Here is a 20396-nt window from a genome sequence, read left to right as displayed (position 1 = left end):
ACTGATTTGCACCGACCAACAGAGGGATTTTGGGGTGATAGTGTCAGGCAATCTGAAGATGGCGAAGCAATGTGACAAGGTAATAGCTAAAGCCAGAAAAAATGCTGGGCTGCACAGAGAGAGGAATAACCAGTAAGAAAAAGGAGGTGATAATGCCCTTGTACCGTGTTCAGTTCTGGAGCCCGTATCTCAAAAAAGATAGAGAAAGGATGGAGACGGTCCAAAATGGTGTGGGATCAGTATCAGAAGACTTATGAGGAGAGGATGAAGGATCTAAATATCATACAGACTCGGAATATGCAGAAGAACAAAATTCATTTTGGTTTGTTCATTCAGTTTGTTGGGACTCACATTTGTTTCATTAGTTTCAATACAAAAAAAATATTGTTTATTTGTTTCGTTAGTTGTATTCTTTTTCCATTAAAACCTATGGGGGAAGCATTACAGTCTATTCTGGAGTATGCCAGGAAGGTACAGTGGCAGAAAGAAGTTAAGAACCCCAAGGTGTAAAATCTGCACGGGACAGGAATGCCGAGTGGCACAAGGATCCGAAAGTGTAGGATGAGGGGCATAGCATTAAAGTGAGTAGCATGGGAGATACCAGTCATTCCGTTGGAGCATACAGACAACCATAGAGGGGATGCCTCTTCCTGTTGAATTATGGCTTCATCTGGCTGATCCACCAGTCCAGTAGGATATGTATGTGCCACAGAGTAAGCCACGCACATCATAGGTAGGTAGGTACCCAAGTGCACAGTATAGTGGAACTGGGAGTGGGCCCTGAAGTCAGTTATGGTTCACGGAGCAGTGCAGCAGCTCTGCAAAAGAATGGATAACCGTGGCAATAGCAAGAGATGGTAAGATGGTGAGTACCATAAATGAAGAATGATATTAAAATCCCGAGGAGTGTTTCAGTAAGTTTGCAAAGCAATGTATGGTAGGCATGACGAAAAAGTGGGCAGGTATTGTAGGGAAGACGATTTGGCAAAAACCTAGAACAAAGCTGGAGTAGGAGGAAACACCCTCAGGTACCAAGACTGGCTTGGAATGGCTGCGGTAGCAGAAGTGGTGCTGATATATGTCTTAAGAACTGGAATGGTTGGAGCAGAGCAATGGAGTGAGAAGGGTATCCGTAACACCCCCAAAGGCATTTGCCAGTTCTTGCACATGCACAGAGCAGCGGAGCAAGCATGCAAAGTAATGTGGCAAGAATGGCTTTGAGCAGTGGCAGCAGAAGTAGTATCGGTTAATAATGCTATAATATGTGCATGAGTGGAGCTGTGCGTGTACTAGTACTGCAGTAACAACATTAATCTACAAAGTGGCTGGCTGTACTTGTGACAATGATTACCTGCTTTCTTTGTAGATGCAGACTCTGGTGCACAGACCCGGCTAGACAGAGGGTTATCTTGGGCTCTGTGGCACAGCTAGCATAGCACTATCTAGCGCTAGCTGCCTGCCTGGCACAGCTGCTGGTTCACTGCAACAGGTCCAAACTAAAATCAATCACTGCACTGCAGACAGAAGCTTGACACACAATCCTTACTCTTCAGTGACAGTGACCGTGAGATGTTACAGTAAAGAAAAATTAAAAACCTGTGCAGATGAACACACATAGCAGCCAAAAGGATTATAATGCAGTGTTTTTGACGTTGAACAAGGGCACATTGTTGATTAAACACTGTGAAGTATGGAACAACATAGCTTGCACAACAGCTAGCAATGTTTCTTCCTCCAGAGAAAGATTCCAAATGCACTTTCAAACCGTCTCCACATACTATAAGAAGAATAGACAGAGTTGATTCGCTGATTTAGAAAAATGCTTCACTCTGATACATTCCCTTATGTTGTCAGTCTGGTTTCCTTGCCACCAGATCCTGGTTACTCTTTGACCTCACACATGAGTCATAGGCACAAAGGCTGGTTGCTATGGAAATCCCCACATGACCAGCCTCAGAAAGGGTCTCTTCTTTACAATGTACTTGAATACAACTGATGCTTTTCTATGGGAAACGTAAATGAATGACATGTTTCATTCGTGGGAAGTGCCCATTCTTATTTGTGAGCCCACAAATGAAACAAATTTGAGTAATTTGTCACAGATTTGGCATTCGTTTTAAATGAATGCACATTCCTAATACAGTCCTTCAGATACCTGAGAGGTTTTAATGATGCACAAACTTTGAACCTTTTCTGTTGGAAAGAAATCAGTAGAACTAGGAGTCACAAAATGAAACTCCAGGGGCGATGACTCAGAATCAACATCAGAAAATATTTCTTCATGGAGAGTGTGGTGGATTCCTGGTATACCCTTCCAGAGAAGGTGGTGTAAACGAAAACAGTCAAAAATTTCAAAGAGATAAGGGATAAACAACTTGGATCCCTAAAGGCTAGAGGATGGAAAGGAAGAAAAGAGTGCAAGGGGGTAATTTGCTAGTGTGGTGGTTACTACCTCAATCAGTAAGCCTTGATGCTTTTGATGCAACTGCAGTACTGCTCTCCGCTTCAATGGCAGGGGGGGAAAGGAGAGCTGGATTCAGACAACAACCAATGAGGTCTTCGACTTTTATGGTCTGGGGAACTGATAAACATGGGGGTAGCCTGCATGGAGCAGCATTTACTGCCCTCAACAGAAGGCATGGGATTACTACCCTTAACCTATAAGCCTTGATGTTTTTGATGCAATTGCAACATCGCTCTCTGCTTTGACTGTGGGTGGTGGAAGAGGAATTTGATTCAGATGGCAACCAACACGGGCGCTGAATTTTATGGTCTGGGGTACTGATGTGCAGACATAAGGGAAAAAGCACAAGTCCATAAGCAAAGTATGTCAAGCAGCACTGTCTGAATTTTCAATAAGGCTCATCACCCAGTGAAAATATTGCTAGTAGTAAACTTTTATGGGTTATCATAAGACTTGGGGATAACTGCACGGAGCGGGAGTTGCTACCCTTAAGAGAAACACATGGTTAACCTGCACGGCACGGCAGATACCACCATAAGAAGAATGCTGGACAAACTGGATGGACCATTTGGTCCTTTTCTGTCATCATTACTATGTTATATGAACTTTGTTTTAGCACAAAATACAATTTTTAAAAACTTAAGCTAAGTCCTTAGTACCTCATTGACTAGGATTGAAGTACACTCAGACAAAAGAAGAGGAAGATGGGTCACATAACTCTATTTTGTTTCTGAAACAAATTGAAGCTTCAAAAAGGAAAAAACCCAGAAAGGTTTTGGATTTGTATTTTATGTAAAGAATACAAGGTGACTATATCTGAATAATACCCTAAATATATTGGGCTGCTCTGACTTAACCTGAGGTTAGGGATATGCGGGAGAAAAAAACATTGTTTTTGCTTTCAGTTCATTTTCAGGAGTTTTTTCCATGAATTTCAGTTCATGGATTGTTTGATTCATTTTGATTCATGACAGAAAAACAAATCAAACATTTAAGAAAAAAAAAGCCAAAAAATGAAAATGAAGCCTCCTGGGGCCGCCCGCTCGCCCCAAAAAACTGCCGAGGCTGGGATCCCCCCAGCCCCCACTTACTCGGTCCGGTGCCTCAGCCCGGATTCAGGCCCAATGCAGCAACCCGACCCGGAGACTGGGTCCCGATGCCGGGGCCCGGACCTAGGCCTGATGCTGCGGCCCGACATGGAGGCTGGGTCCTGAAGCTTGGGCCTAAGCCAGGGGCCCGGACCCAGGCCCAACACCGCAACCTGGCCCGGAGGCTGGGTCCCGATGCTGGGGCCTTGGCCCGGACCCAGGCTCAATGCCTCGATCTGATTCAGAGGCCGGGTACCGAGGCCGGGTCCTAATGCTGGGGGTTAGACCCGGACCAAGGCCCAATGCCAGGGTCTTGGCCAGGAGGCCAGGTCCCGATGCCTGGGCCGAGGTCTAGGGTCAGGCCGAGGGCCTTGGAGCCTCTTCTTCGTCCTCTTCTTTCTTCGGCACTAGCAAGCCAAATGACACTGTACACATTACCATACATTAAAATGGTGCTGTCTGCAGGGGTGAATGCACTGGAGGTAATTAACTCTGGCGCGACCCCAGTGGATGGCGTCATTTGGCTTGCAAATGCCAAAGAAAGAGGAGGACAAAGAAGAGACTCCAAGGCCTGCGCCTGACTTTTGGATCACAGTGTTGGGCCTGGGTCAGGGCCGAGGAGCCATGTCGGGACCCAGCCTCTGGGCTGGGTCCCGACCTCTGGGCCTGGGTCCCGACCTCTGGGCCTGGGTTCTGGCCTTGGCCTAGACCAAGTTCCCAGTATCGGAGCCTGGCCTTCTGGTCAAGTCACTGTGTGTGGCCTGGGTCCGGGCCGAGGCCTCTGCATTCGGTCAGGTCACGGAATCAGGCCTGGGCCCGACACCGGCCTAGGCCCCGGCGTCAGGACTCGGCCTTTGGGTCTGGGTCCGGGCCTATCCCCAGTATCAGGTCCCGGCCTTTGTCGGATACTCGACAGTTATTTGTTGTTTAATTTTTGGGGGCCTCGGCCAAGGCCCCGGTGTTGGCCCGTACCTCTGCCGAGACCCCGGCGTCATGTTTGGGCCTAGGTATGGCTCCTGCTTTGGACCTTGGCCTACGCCCTAGGCAAGGCCCTTGCTTCAGACCTAGACCTAGGGCCGAATTATTACTTTAAAACAAAACAAACAAATGAGATTCATTTCATTCAGGAGGTGCAGGGCCCGATTTGCTTTGGGGCCCCCGAATGAAATGAATTAGCCTTATTCGTCACATTTTGCAGTTTTGTTTTATACAAATGCACATCTCTACCTGAGGTTTTATATAATCAGCCAACTTTGATAGCTGCCAGAAAGTGTTGGGAACTTTACAGACATCCCCCTTTACATAGCAGCTGTGCTTCTGCAGTCTTGTGTGGCTAAATGGAGGAAGGATCGCCAGATAAAATAAAGGCGGATATTGACTGGGTAAATGTAACATCAGGACTTGCTAGAGACATAAAGTTCCTGGATGTAATAAATGATTGCTTCATGGAGCAATTGGTTCAGGAACCAACGAGAGAAGTTGCTATTTTAGATTTAATTCTTAGTGGAACACAGGATTTGGTGAGAGAGGTAACAGTGGTGGGCCCCTTGACAACAGTGATCATAACGTGATCAAATTTAAACTAATAACTGAAAGGGGAAAATAAGTAAATCTGCAGCTCTAACACTAAACTTTCAAAAGGGAAACTTTGATAAAATGAGGAAAATAGAAGAAAACTGAAAGGTGCAGCTGCAAAGATTAAAAGTGTTCAACAGGCATGGATATTGTTAAAAAATACCATCCTAAAGGCGCAGTCCATATGTATTCCACACATTAAGAAAGGTGGAAGGAAGGCAAAATGATTACCGTCATGGTTAAAAGGTGAGGTGAAAGAGGCTATTTTAGCCAAAAAAAATCCTTCAAAAATTGGAAAAAGGATCCATCTGAAGAAAATAGGATAAAACATAAGCATTGTCAAGCTAGGTGTAAAACATTGATAAGACAGACAAAGAGAGAATTTGAAATGAAATTGGCCATAGAGGCAAAAACTCATACTAAAAACTTTTTTAAATATATTCAAAGCAAGAAACCTGTGAGGGAGTCGGTTGGACCATTAGATGACAGAGGGGTTAAAGGGGCTCTTAGGGAAGATAAGGCCATTGCAGAAAGACTAAATGAATTCTTTGCTTCTGTGTTTACTAATGAGGATGTTCGGGAGATACCAGTTCCAGAGATGGTTTTCAGGGGTAATGAGTCAGATGAACTGAACGAGATCACTGTGAACCTGGAAGATGTAGTAGGCCAGATTGACAAACTAAAGAATAGCAAATCACCTGGACCGAATGGTATGCATCCTAGGGTACTGAAGGAACTCAAAAATGAAATTTCTGATCTATTAGTTAAAATTTGTAACCTATCATTAAAATCATCCATTGTACCTGAAGACTGGAGGGTGGCCAATGTAACCCCAATATTTAAAAAAGGCTCCAGGGAGATCCAGAGACCAGTGAGCCTGACTTCAGTGCCGGGAAAAATAGTGGAAACTATTCTTAAGATCAAAATCGTAGAGCATATACAAAGACATGATTTAATGGAACAAAGTCAACATGGATTTACCCAAGGGAAGTCTTGCCTAACAAATCTGCTTCATTTTTTTGAAGGGGTTAATAAAGATGTGGATAAAGGTGAACCAGTAGATATAATGTATTTGGATTTTCAGAAGGCGTTTGACAAGGTCCCTCATGAGAGGCTTCTAAGAAAACTAAAAAGTCATGGGATAGGAGGCGATGTCCTTTCGTGGTTTACAAACTGGTTAAAAGACAGGAAACAGAGAGTAGGATTAAATAGTCAATTTTCTCAGGGGAAAAGGGTAAACAGTGGAGTACCTCAGGGATCTTTACTTGGACCGGTGCTTTTCAATATATATATAAATGATCAGGAAAGGAATACGATGAGTGAGGTTATCAAATTTGCGGATGATACAAAATTATTCAGAGTAGTTAAATCACAAGCGGATTGTGATATATTACAGGAATACCTTGCAAGACTGGAAGATTGGGCATATAAATGGCAGATGAAATTTAATGTGGACAAGTGCAAGGTGTTCCATATAGGAAAAAATAACCCTTGCTGTAGTTGCACGATGTTAGGTTCCATATTAGGAGCTACCACCAAGGAAACAGATCTAGGCATCATAGTGGATAATACTTTAAAATCGTTGGCTCAGTGTGCTGCAGCAGTCAAAAAAGCAAACAGAATGTTAGGAATTATTAGGAAGGGAATGGTTAATAAAACAGAAAATGTCATAATGCCTCTATATCTAATATATATCTAATATATATAATATAATATATCTATATATAATAGAGCCTTTATTTATTTGTTCTGTTGTTCATTACCTTGTTGATCCCAGTTCTCTTATCCCTTGTTTAATGTAATGCATTCTTACATGCGAGTTCTCGTTCTTATGTAAACCGAGGTAATATGTAATTTTTACATGAATTCTGGTATATAAAAATGCTAAATAAATAAATAAATATATCGCTCCATGGTGAGACCGCACCTGGAATACTGTGTCCGGTCGCCGCATCTCAAAAAAGATATAGTTGCGATGGAGAAGGTACAAAGAAGGGCAACCAAAATGATAAAGGGGATGGAACAGTTCCCCTATGAGGAAAGGCTGAAGAGGTTAGGGCTGTTCAGCTTGGAGAAGGGATGGCTGAGGGGGGATATGATAGAGGTCTTTAAGATCATGAGAGGTCTTGAACAAGTAGATGTGAATCAGTTATTTACACTTTCGAATAATAGAAGGACTTGGGGGCATTCCATGAAGTTAGCAAGTAGCACATTTAAGACTAATCGGAGAAAATTCTTTTTCACTCAATGCACAATAAAGCTCTGGAATTTGTTGCCAGAAGATGTGATTAGTGCAGATAGTTTAGCTGGGTTCAAAAAAGGTTTGGATAAGTTCTTGGAGGAGAAGTCCATTAACGGCTATTAATGAAATTAACTTAGGGAATAGCCACTGCTATTAATTGCATCAGTGGCATGGGATCTTCTTAGTGTTTGGGTAATTGCCAAGTTCTTGTGGCCTGGCTTGGCCTCTGTTGGAAACAGGATGCTGGGCTTGATGGATCCTTGATCTGACCCAGTTTGCAGGGCCCACAAACTAATTTTTAAAGGGGAAACCTCCCTTTCAAAATCTGGTCTGGCAAAGAACATAGGTACAAAAGCATTGGCGGATTTTGCACCTGCTTTCCTGCAAATGCAACATCTGCACAGCAAAGTACAAGCAGGGATTTCAAAATCAGATGCCTATGCATGCAGCGTCTCCCCTGACCTCCCCCCTGCCCATTCCCGGTTCCCTGTGGCTAAAAGGCCATGAGCTGTGAAATCCGCGTGCACACTTTTAGGCACTGAGTGGAGCACAGATTTCAGCCCAAAGAATGTACCTAGGTAACTGCATAATAAACTGCACTTGTTCCTTTAACATTGTCCTCATGGTCATCATTTATATATGGTTGGTCCAAAAAAACAACATGGAAGACGGTCAAATATAGCCAGAAGGCAAACAGAAAAGGCCAGGTAAGACCAGTCATCTTAGACGTAGGGATTCTTTTATTAAAAGTACAGTTAAACAATCTCACTGCTTCTTGTCCTCATACTGCCTTCGCTCTGCTTATATACTTTCAGAGGCACCAAAGAAAGCAAAATATTTTGTAGTGCTTCTTTCATTTGCAAAGCAATACGACACTTAAATCTTTCTAGATTTATACCCCAGACACACTGCCTAAACAATCTCACTCTCCGGCCTTCAATCTCACTCATTGGAGCGGTAAATCTCACTGTTTGGGATGGATCACCCTTGACATCTCTGAAAGTCTGCTGGTTAAAACTTTAAAAACGTTCAATTGAATTCTCAAGAAAAACTACTTAATCTTTTCTACCTCGCAAGACTTACATAAATAAAATGCTTCCCTTCCGGGGTGGGGGTTAATCTTATACAATCACAAGGCCCCACTTCTGACCTTTGTTAAATGAATGAACTATGAATGTGCAGAGACAATCGCTGAGCGAAAGCCTTTGGGCTCAATCAGAAATTGATTATTTTAACAGATATTGCCCTTTCAGTCCAGTATTGCCTCATATAACATTTCACCTTTCCAACAAGGTCTTTTCTAGTAAGATAAACGGGGCTACTTCGGAGGACCCCACCAGGTAGCCCCAGTGTGGTGCATCTGGGAGCCACCTGGTGTACTATTACCTTGTCACCAAACTTTTGTGCTTGACTAAAACAAAAAACTACTGTATTTCACTTCTTCAACCATCCCATGTTTTCTGATAGTTTATGTGGCCAAGTTAATATACTTCCTGTGAACATGGCAAAGTTTATAATCCCCAGGAGCATTTTCATACTCTCCGTAAGTGTATAAACGTTTTTAATAATTATACTCTGTGCTTGGTTTTGATTCTTGCCTTCCCCTGTCCATGCCTCCTCCTACCCACCCCCGCACCCTCACCCCCGCTCTAAGTGGACATCTTTGGATGCGTTAATGGCTGCAAATGATTTCTTGTCGTTTGTCCTGTATAATGAGAAATGCCACCTGTTCAAGAAGGTTGATGAAAGTTATAGTAAAATAAATCTAACAGTGCAGTACTTGCAGAATCCTCTAAATCTCTTTTTCCCACTGGTTTATTCTTATTTCAATGATAGCCTCCTGAAAGCTGTCTTGTACCATCTGCCCATTGTCCCTGCCTTCAGAGAGTCCATTTTTAATATGTGGGGTTTTTTTTTTTTTTTCTATTTCAGGTAACACCAACAGTATCTTTGCACTGGACTATATCAGTGGAGCCCTAACCCTGAATGGGCAACTTGACCGAGAAAATCCTCTCTACAGCACAGGCTTTAGCCTTACTGTAAAGGTGAGAGAGTTATTGCACAGAAAAGATCTTTGAAATTCTGGAAAAAAATGACTTATTAAAAATAGCTAGTTCCAGCAACTAGTCACACAAATTGTAAAGGAACTAATTACAGGGACACTTACATTTTTAGTCTCTCTTATTCCCGTTGTAATCCAGATAAAGTAACTCCGAGTGGATTTTGGCTATCTGCAAATGTATGGATACTGATGAAAACATGAGGTTAATGGAACTATATTAATTTACATGTTCTTTTCAGACTTGGGAGCAACCTTCAAAAAGTTAAAATTTCACTCTTGCACACAGCTTCTTTCAGAGGCTCATGTACTAAAGGGCGAAAAAAAATTGCCAGTGCCACTTTGCACACAAAAAATGGTAAATAGTGCATGTTAATTGCAATAGAGCGCACCATTTGCCATTTTAGAGACTATTAGGTCTCCACTAGCTCCCAGCCCATGGTTGGACATCTGTATAAGGGTTTTGCCATTCAATACTGCACTTCCACCAGAGGCTTGCGGGAATGAGAGGTCCTTTTTAGGAAATAGGGGGGGTGGGGGGGGGGGAGGTAGGCACATGTGACTAGGGGGCAATGTAGTTTTGCTTTCATGAAGGAAGGAAGTGTTTTCAGTGTGCTGTCCAAGTTAGGCCCCCAGTCTAGCACAGAGAGGGACAGCCACTGCCCTGCCAGTACTGGTGATAGACTGGAGGTAAGAGGGACATAGAGTGGGGGTTTTTTTTTCTATTTTTGCTCAGATCTTAAGATTTTCGTGTTTTAAACCTGTTCCTTCTGGGAGGCAGAAACCCCCTCTCCAGACGTGCAGGAGGGATCTGAATACCCCTTCACTCCATCAAGAGAAGGTTGCAGAGACCGGCCGGTGGGAGATTTAATTTGTTTTTTTCCATCTGATTGGGAAGGAAGTAGAATTGTCTGCTCACTTCCTTAACCAGAACTGGACTGAAAGAACTGTTCCAGTAAAGACCCTTCCATCAGGAGGGTCAGTATCTATTCTTTTCAAGAGGAGTCAACCGGAGAAGTAAAGAGAACATTTGGAGACCCCCAGTCGGAGTTTCCACCCTGGAACATGGGACACAGGCAGGTACTGTGGGGAAGAGGACTTCTGCCCTGGTTAGGATACCCCCACCACCTTGAGATACCTATTCACACCACACCATGCATGAAATACCAGTTCCAAGCTTCAGTACAAAGGGACACTTCCACAAAGGGAGATACAAGTTAAAACTGTGCTTCCTGCAATTCTCAGAATCTGAATGTAACTGGACACTTTAATATTTTGACTGCCCATCCAGCGAGTCCTGCCTGTTTTGTCATGGCACCTGTCCTGAAGAGCTATGGTAATCACACACACACACACACACACACACACACACACACACTTACACTTATACTTTCCTGTGCTTGGGCCCACAAGGTTAGTCTTTTCCCCACAGAAAAGAAATGGAGGAAGAGTTAGCCCTGTTTAAGAAATTCTTTTATGGCTCTTTGGCATTAGATATATTTCCCGATAAAGGGTTACACCATTTTAGCACTTGAAGTGGCATTTGCAAATTTGTTTCTCCTTCTCAAAGTATTACATTGTGCACGTAGCTTTATGCTTGCACAATTGTATTCAGATTAATAGTTAATATGGTACTGCAGTGTAAAACCATGCAAAGCAGCTCATTAACTATTACTGCATAGCAAAACAACATGCAAACATTGTCTTGCAGGCAGGATTTCCCATAGCAAAACTTTGCATGGTATTTTTCTACTGGGCTTATTTACATATTAATCCCTGTTGAAAAATATTGCATGCTATTTTGCAAATTTAGCTCAGGTTCTTACATCAAACTCTCACAGGCCGATGCAGTACTCTGGACGTTAAGAAACTGTGCAATGGTTTTTAGTGCACATTTTTAATGTCCATATATATTTTTTTTTAACTCCCGATGCAGTAAGCTAATAAAATGCAAATGCATTGGAGATTTAAAAAAAGCACATTTAAGAGTAAAATGTGTGTTTGTTACAGGTCCAACACATTTTTTAACTCGGGAAGGAGGGGAGGCATAACTGACAGACCATAAGTGATGGCAGCCACTGCTACTTAACCAGATAAATACTGATTTATCTGGCTATCTGGCAGCAGATGACCACTACTTAGTCGAATAAGTATTTATCCGGCTAAGTAGAGGTGTAAATCATGCCAGTTAAGTACTAACTTATCAGTCTATTGGCCAGCTGTTACCCTCTGCCAGATGTCAGTACTTATCCATGTAAGTGGTGTTAGCCGCTACTTAGTGGATAAGTAGAGACTTATTGAGGAAGTGGCGTCAGCTGCTGCCATTTACCCATATTAATCAATACTTATCTGCAGACATTTTAAAACTTTTCTTAAACATTATTTCCCCTTTTTTAGGGGCTTTAAGTGTCAGAACAGTAGCACTGGAAACTTAACTCCAACTGTGGCCCTGGGTTAAGTTTCCAGTGCTAAAAAAAAAGGTGCGCTGGCCAGGTGCAGTCTCTCTGCATTGGGAAGTACTGCTTGCTTAATGCCCTCATTTCCAAGGGATTTCCATGCGAGGGCACTAAGCAGTATTCCTGTTTAGAAACTCACATTTTCTGCATGCAAAACTCCTTGCTGCATCAGCAGTAACTTTTGTGCACAAAAAAAGCGCGTTGAAACGCAGGCGTAAAGATGTTTGGCTGGACGCATATTTCTGCATTGATCTGTCAGTGTGTTCCTGTGTTGGGGAAAGTGGTAATTACAGGGCTACGTTATACACTTACAGCGTAAAGTAACTCAAAGCCAGTAAAGCTTCATGTTAAGACAAAACCTAATCAGCAGCATGTTAAGTCATTGTGACAAGGGAGTTAATTACAACTCTCTAGCTTCTTGTAACAACATTCTTCACAAGTTTGGGAATGAAAAGTCAGTCTGAGGTATACAGAGCAGGTTTCAATGGCGGTATCACCTATAGTGAGAAACCTGTTAGTACAGCTGAAATCTGATTTATCTTTGAGGGAGCAGACAAAAACAGTGTCAAGTAGGGCATTTAATAAGCTGTGTGTATTGTTGCCCTTAAACTATTTTTGACAGCTACTGACTTTGAACCATCTCACGGTCTTTAGTTATTTCTAAACCAGATTATTACAACTCGCTATATGTTGGGTGGCCAGAATATATGCTAAAATGTTTGCAGTCAGTTCAAATTGCGGCTGCCAGGCTAATCATAAGTACAAAAGAATCAGATCATATCTCTCCTGTTTTGCGTTCACTGCACTGGCTCCCCATATAGTGGAGGATAGGATACAGTTTAAGATTGTCACATTACTTAACCATGCACTCAGTAGGAATACGCCTTTGTGTGTCAGTACCCTGCTTAAAATATACAAATCTTAGCCGCAATCTGTTGGATATACCATCTATTCATCAGGCTTGTTTAGATGAAACCAGAAAGAATATTGGAGACCCTTTATTGTGGAATACACACAATTCAATGCTATTCCACATTTAGGAATCAGGTAAAAACCTTTTATTTCAACCAAGTATTTAACACTAATGCACTTTAAAGTGTGTGATGATCATCTGTTGGGAAATGTATTTTTCTTTAATGAAGTCTTACTGTTTATAGCTTGTTAATATTTTTATTGTTTAAATTGTATTGGTTTTTAGACAGATTTTTAATTGGTTATGTCTTTTTGTCTTTAAACATTAGGTTTATTTTTGTTTGTTTATTTGATGTGATTGTGTATATTTATTGGAACCCGCCATTAGTTAGGATTCTGCAGGCTATAAATTTGTTAAATAAATAAATTGGTAAATAAACTGAGGAGGTTAACGTAACATGTCACATCCTGCTGATGGGGCATGCCACATCCACATACCTCCTTTTAACTCCCTTCCTTAGAGGTGCCAGTCAAATAATGTTTCCTTTGGTGGTGGGGGGGGGGGGGGGGGCGGTTACTTGATTTCTCTAGTGGCCACAAGACTAGCAGTTGAACTGTGCCAATCTGGGAGGAAATCATGCCGTTTTGACATAATGCACATCCTGCAGACTTCTTCTCAAGTCTATTGCCAAAAAATATTTCATACATGCTCTGTGATAGCGTTTCATGTAAACATCCCATATACTGTTTGTCATGACATCATGTTAGATATGAAAGCATTCTAGATGCAATACCAAAGAGGCAAGGATGCACAGTCTGCCAGTGGAATGTTGCTTCAGTTATCTGGCCTGTAATTTAATATGAAATTCCATGCCCATAATGCCAAGTGACTTATTGTCCAACCAGGTAAAAGTAGGCCTCTCATTCCCCCCTCCTCCCTCATCTGTTTCTAGCTGAACAACAAAATATTTAAAAAGGATATTAAAACATGGCTATTCAATCAAGCCTTCCAAGAGCTTTAACCTAAGGATTATATTCCCCTTTAATATAAATATTTAGTTAATTATATTATCTCTGCTCTTACTGTTCTGCTTCTTTAACTGTTTAAATTTTGTTTAATTATTTTACTATTTTATTTGTTTTATTAGTTTATTATGAAACTTTGTATTTACTTCTCTTCATTTAATTTTGGAAATGCAAATATTTTTTAATGAATATTTGTTAACTACTGTAAACTGATGTGATATGTTCTCATGAAACTTTGGTATATAAAAATTAAATAATACCAGATGGCCCATGAAGTCTGCCCAGCAATTTGCTTTTGGTGGTAACTGCCACTCCGATCAGGTCACCCCCATGATTTCTGTTAAGGGTAGTAACTGCCCCTCCATGCAGGTTACCCACATGCAGAAATGTTATACCCTTGCTTTCTTTATGTCTTTAGGGATCCACAGTGTTTGTCCCATGCCCTTTGGAATTAATTAATTGTTCTTGTCTTCACCAACTCTTCTGGGAGAGCATTCCAGTACCCACTACCCTCTCCGTGAAGAAATATTTCCTGATATTAGTTCTGAGTCTTCCCCCCTGGAATTTCATATTATGACCTCTAGTTCTACTGTTTCCTTTCCATCGGAAAAGGTTTGAAGTTTGTTCATCGTTAATACTCCCTGGTCATCTGTATTGTATCTCCCCTGCACCTCCTCTCCTCCAGTGTATACAGTTTAGGGATGTGCACAGATTTTTTTTTTACTGTCGTTATCTATTAAATTTAATTTTTATAATGGTTCAGGAGGTATTTATTTCGGGTTTCCCTAATTTTGCAGTTAGTGCACACTAATCAGTTTTCCTAATTTTGGGCTTGGTGCGCACTAACTAGACATTAGTGCACATTGTCCCATTAGTGCGCACTACCTAGTTTTCTTAATTTCGGAGTTAGTGCGCCCTAATAGGACTTAGGGCGCACTAACTGGATGTTATCAATAAGTTAAAAAGTGTCAATTGGGGAGCAGTTTGTTAGCTAGAGGTTTGGTTCTGCACATTTGCCCAGGGAAAGGAGTTCAACCGCAGGACATTTTGAACCAAAATTGCAATCTTATATTGAACTCTCCATTGAACTGGGAGCTAGTGCAGCCTATACAAAGCTGTGGTGATGTGTTCCCTTATATGAATGCCAATAATAAGGCGCACATTAGCATTCTGAAGGATTTCAAAGGGGCATGGGATAAACACTGTGGATCCCTAAAGGATAGAGGATGGGAATAAATTAAAAAAAAAGCTTGAGTGGCAGTTACTACCTTTAACAGAAACATGTGGGTAACCTGCACAGAGCAGCAGTAACTACCTTGGGAAGCTTGCTGGGCAGACTAGATGGACCATTTTGGTCTTTTTCTGCCGTCATTACTATGTTTCTATGAAGGAGCTGCAATGCCTTCAAAGAATAAGCAGGAAGACCTAGTTATGTTACAATAATAAAATAATGGCATTAGAAGAGCCTGGAACGCTGTTCAAAAATCTGCCAGGCTTAACAAAGTTTTAAGGCTTGAATAATTTGTAACTTAAAAAACCCAGATCTAATGGTCGCTTTCACTTGCTGCTGAAAGGTAAGCTTGTCATCAATTTAGACACTGAAATCTCTGACATGGGACGAGATAAGTAAGTCAACATTGTCAGTTCATAGGGAGATAGGGAAAGCTGTGCAAGAAGAATATTGCAGAACTAAAATCATGAGTTTTCTTTCAATTACAGAGCCTAAAACATTGTTGTGTATTTTTGTGCTGGCGGCTGTTCTAGGGTGTTAGCCACTCCTGGCAGTTTGAAGCACATTTTTAGATTTTATTTTAAAATTAATAGACAAAATGCAGAATTCTTCTCTTTACTTATTTCTGAGCATCAATTTGTACACTAAAATCATTTGTTTTCTTTCAGTTTTAGAGCCTAAAACATAGCGGCATAAAAACCTGCCAGCAGCTGTTCTAGTGTTAAAAGCTATGCAGATGGTGTCTTTTTTAATTGAACCTTGTAGGAATCATATTCAAATAGTTTCTTGTTAAAAAATATTTGTTATTTATCGGGCACAAGATCAGGCTCCTTCCTGATGTACGTAAGGCCAGACAGGTTAAATGGAAAAAAATATTGTTCCTTAGGCAAAAGGTTCTTGTTATAGATGCCACATTTAATCTTAAATTTCCATTTAAATATATGTTTTGTCATCAAGGGAAGAGTGTATCTAGATTCCTTTTAGTTTGCCCAACTAGTGGTGAATTTGTAAGATAAAGTTACCTATAACAGGCTTTTCTTCAAAATGTTCTAATCCTTTGGATAACTACAATGGGGGGGATATTAGACAATGATAGGTTTTCTTGCATTATCTGTTTTATAGAATGTATAAATAACCCCCTCTTTGGGGTTCTCCCAGAGCGCAGGGGTTCACCATGAATCCCCAGGGCTACTCTTATTCTCAATCCTTCTTACCCTCATGTTCACACAGATTACTTAGACACCAGTATGCCAAGGTTCTTCCAGCAGGGAGGAGATCAAGCGTCTGGGGGCCTAGGCTCATGGGGTGGGGACTCTCAGTCTTATCACTCACTCTCAATTGGTACTCACTGTGTCTGATTAATCAACTTAAATGCACTATCCCTTGAAAGAACAGGCAGGACAGATTTAGTTACTGCAACAAAAATAAACGTTAAAGTCAAAGTCACAAAAAATCAGTGTTTGTGAACCTAAAGTTCACAGTGCCTTTTCCCAAATTGATGCTTTCTGAGGTAGTATTCCTATGAGCCAGGAACACATGGATAACCCACACTACTGGGTGGATGGCCAGGTCTCAGTCTTGAAAAAAAAAAAAAGTTTTCTTCCCAAAAAATGGAAAAATGCTTCTCTCCTTCACTCACTTCTCTTTTCTAGGATAAAAGCAATCCCCCACTTCAGTAGTTGGCAGCAAGGCAGAGCAGCGTCCTATCCCAATTCCCCTCAGACAAAGATGACTTCCATCCTGAAATGGAGTAGGTCCAAAAGTAAAACTCTCTCAAGTTGCTCTCCTCTTACAGGGATGGTCCCTCCCAGTCCTTTTTCCCTCTTGCATAGGCAGAGTCTAACTGGAAAAAATATCTCCTCCTCTCACTCTTCCACCAACAAAATCTGCAGCTCCTCTGCACATGCTCAGTCAGGTTTATAAAGCAGAGCAGACCAGTCCCAAACTTTGCCCAAGAAACCTTTAGGGATGGTCAAAAAAGTGCTAATGTTCACTCAGTAATGTTACCCGAAGGCATGTTTGTTAGTGAGGGATCACAGTATACCTCACAGGAATTTCTGGGCCTGCTGCTTTTGGATTTTAGTGTTTGTTTTTTTTATTTCTGTGACTCAGTGACTCGAGTCCACAGTGAGATTCCCTTACAGAGTAGGAGATTATTTTTGGAGTAGGAAGTTTTGGATGAGCCTCACGGTTACCAGATGGAGTATTATCCTGTGATTGGAGATTTTTTCTGTCTTTTGATCATCTTCTGATACAAAGGCCGTTTTCCCCCTTGGTGGAAGTTCTAGGTTTTGATGGTGGCTGTTTTCCCACTACCAGTAAACAGTGGGCATAGATTGCTATTCTTGAAGGAGAAGAGACTGCTGTTCTCAAAGGAGTCTGCATCTAAAGTGGAGAGAGAGAGAGAGAGAGAGAGAGTGAGAGGGGTTTTAAACATTTTTCTCCTTTAGCATATGCTAGGGGAAGAGGAGAATTTTCCCAGCTTTTATGGGGAGGGATTTTGTCTGGACACTGATTCCGTGGGAACGATGAGAGTCAAAAGAGACTGCACCACGGATAATGATTTTTCCTAATGCTACTTATGGGTTTTGCCACACTTGCATGGATTTTGTTTTTCAAACGTAAGTAATTTCTTTTTAGTTTGAACAACATTATCGCATCCCAGCTGCCTTTATTGAGTGCGACTCCAGTTATTGAACACGACTTCTGTGAGTATTCGATGACTGTGATGGGACTGAGCGCGCATGATCATACTGCAGATCCCCACCTCAGCACTAAGGACCCAGGAGGTTCTACCTCCCCCTTGCCAGATGAACCCCGGCCACCCAGGAGTTAGCGTGGAAAAAGTCAGAGAGAAGGAGTGGTCCGGCTTGGTCATGGGTATCCCTGGGAACTGTTTGGCCCTCCAACCAAGAGGAGGTTACCCATAATGCATCCTTATGGGAAGCATTTTCCTGAGTCTATAAGGGGAATGGTTAGTGTCTGGTTTCAGGAGTCTTGGAGCAGCTTTCTGGGAGGCAGCTGTCCTGGAAGGTTGAAAGAGTTTTTAGAGAGTTAGTGTGTTTGCTGACTTGCTCTTTGGGAGGTGTTCTCCTACTTCCCATTTTTCCAGTGGGAAGGTCTGTTATCTGTTCACACAGATTAAGAGGCTTATATATTAACGTGCAAGCTTTTGCATTCAATATCTCATTTTGTGCAGGATAATTTTCTGTGCTTGCAAATGAGTCTGGTAGAGAAATATTGCGCATATCTTTTTTACAAGAAACAGCAAAACGTTTAACTCATTGAAGCCTTGCAAAGCCAATTTCGCTCATTATTTTACTGTGCCCAAATAGTGAGCTACTTTGCATAATTATGTGTTGTAGCAACTCATTAACTATACATTTAAACAAAATTTGCAAATTTAAAACTATGTACAGAATTTTACTGTTTACAAAGCCAAAAAAACTTTGCTAAATCTGCTTTGTGTGCTAAAATGGAAAATAGTGCCCAAAGTTGCAAGTAATGCAAACTGTTTACTATTTTTCTGCATGGAACAGAAATGGGCCTATTCTTCTGTCTTTCTGTTATTTTTTTGTGAGTGAGTTTCTCCTTTTCTTACAAACGGAAGAAAGCTGAACCCTCAACAACTCTTTTTGTAACTAAGGATCTTTGCTAGCTTACTGGAAATTGAAAAATTGAAAGCGGTTAGCTGTAATCTGTTTTTGGTGACTGCAACCTTGGCAGGGGGCCATCTCAAGGAGAGGCAACCAGAGCTATCCCAGAGGGGCTGAAACACTGACAGGTATAAGGGAGAATCTGTAATAGCAATAGAGGATTCAGCTTTCTTTCTGGGAAGGACTTGGAGATGACGCAGGCCAAAGGAACATCTGGAACATTCTTTGTTGACTATGTTGTGTATTTTTGATGGATTGTATGCTTGAGAGACACTAATTCTGGAGGATGTAATTGTTTGTCACTGCAACTATTTTTGTTTTGCATCAGTAAACTGTTATGGATTGGAGCAACTTTTATATGTGCAGTGCAGTTTTTGTATGACTACCACACTGATTCTCTTGGGGCTAGAAGCAGTTGCTTCCCCCCCTATCTGGAAGAACTCCCAGGACTGCATTGAATTTGTCAGACCTCTGCAATTCCTGAAGGTGCGCCCCTTTTCCTTCGACCTTAGAAAAGGGTTATATACAGAATGGAAAAAAAGTCTTAGAAAATCAGGTCCTTACATTGTTAGCTCCCTAGAGCAGAAACTCATTGTACCTGTATATAATTTGTTTTAAAGTGCTGTGGTTTAGCGCTCTCTATACATGCTGAATTAATAACAAACTTACCTTGAAGTGTGTGTTGTACTGCTTCTGAGACTATCTCTTTTGTATTTTATACCTGCAGCAGCTTGGCAGTGACTTAATGTTGCAAAATCCCCTTTTTCCATTATTAGGACTGCTTTCTGCTCTCACTGGAAGACGGACAATTCTGATTTTGCTTATGTTATTATTATTTATTTATATTCCACTTTTTGGCACTTCAAAGAGGATTAAAATCAGGTACTGTTAATAGTTTCTTATTCCCAGAGTAAAATCTGGCCTTTACGCATGTGGCTGGGCCTTGCGCTCACCGAGCCTATTTTCAAAAAGGCCCGGCCATGCTCGTAAAGGCCAGTGCTGGTCTTCCTGCAAGGGGCAGGCCCGGGGTAAGCCCAGGGGTCGGGCCCTGAAGTAAGTTGGGAAAAAAAAAAAAAAAAGAAAAAGGTAAGAATTAGGGGTTGGGGAAGAGAGGTTAGGGTATGGAAGTTGCCTCCCAGTCCACTCCTTAATTGGTTATTTGATTAATTGGAGTGGACTGGGAGAGAACTGGAGAAGGCCAGGATGCGTTGCCGCACGAAATTTGCAGAACTGTACCCCCACTTGCGCATGTGCGCGCGGCCCAACGATTTTATAACATGGCGCGCCGGCACACTCATGTTATAAAATCAGCGTGTCCATGTGTGCACGCCAGAAAACGCGCGCACCTTTCAAAATCTACCCATACGGGGGTGATGCATCAAGCCTCAGCAGTGCTCTAATGTGTATTACAGTGTAAATTGCTCAGTAGAGCACGACCGCGCCAATGTCGCAAAATATACAAGGTATTTTTCATGTCCCTGCCCCGGCACCCTCCCCTATTACAATAATCTCTGCATGCAAATAAGGTCATTAATAGGCAATTTGATGCAAATATTTTATTGTAGCCGACCGAGAAGGTGGTCAGCCGTGATAAAATAACATCACCTATTTGAAATGCAGTAAATGTGAGGCAGGAGCCACAGCACCCTAACGCAGGTCCTGAGACTTCGGCCTCACATTTAAAGTG

The 20396-nt window shown here is 41.8% G+C and overlaps 1 protein-coding gene across 1 annotated transcript in view; it reads left to right on the top strand.

Moving 5' to 3' along the window:
* The window catches only part of CDH23 (cadherin related 23), a 1814588-nt gene that overhangs the window by 905529 nt on the left and 888663 nt on the right, over nucleotides 1-20396 (top strand). The window contains exon 10 of the mRNA XM_029608940.1: nucleotides 9302-9414. Within this exon, the coding sequence (XP_029464800.1) occupies nucleotides 9302-9414 (113 nt within the window). The remainder of the gene's footprint in view (nucleotides 1-9301; nucleotides 9415-20396) is intronic.

This window comes from Rhinatrema bivittatum, chromosome 7 (assembly GCF_901001135.1).
Source record: "Rhinatrema bivittatum chromosome 7, aRhiBiv1.1, whole genome shotgun sequence".
NCBI classification, from domain to species: domain Eukaryota; kingdom Metazoa; phylum Chordata; class Amphibia; order Gymnophiona; family Rhinatrematidae; genus Rhinatrema; species Rhinatrema bivittatum.
The sequence above is the reverse complement of the archived record's forward strand: the minus strand, read 5'-3'. Positions and strand labels throughout refer to the sequence as shown.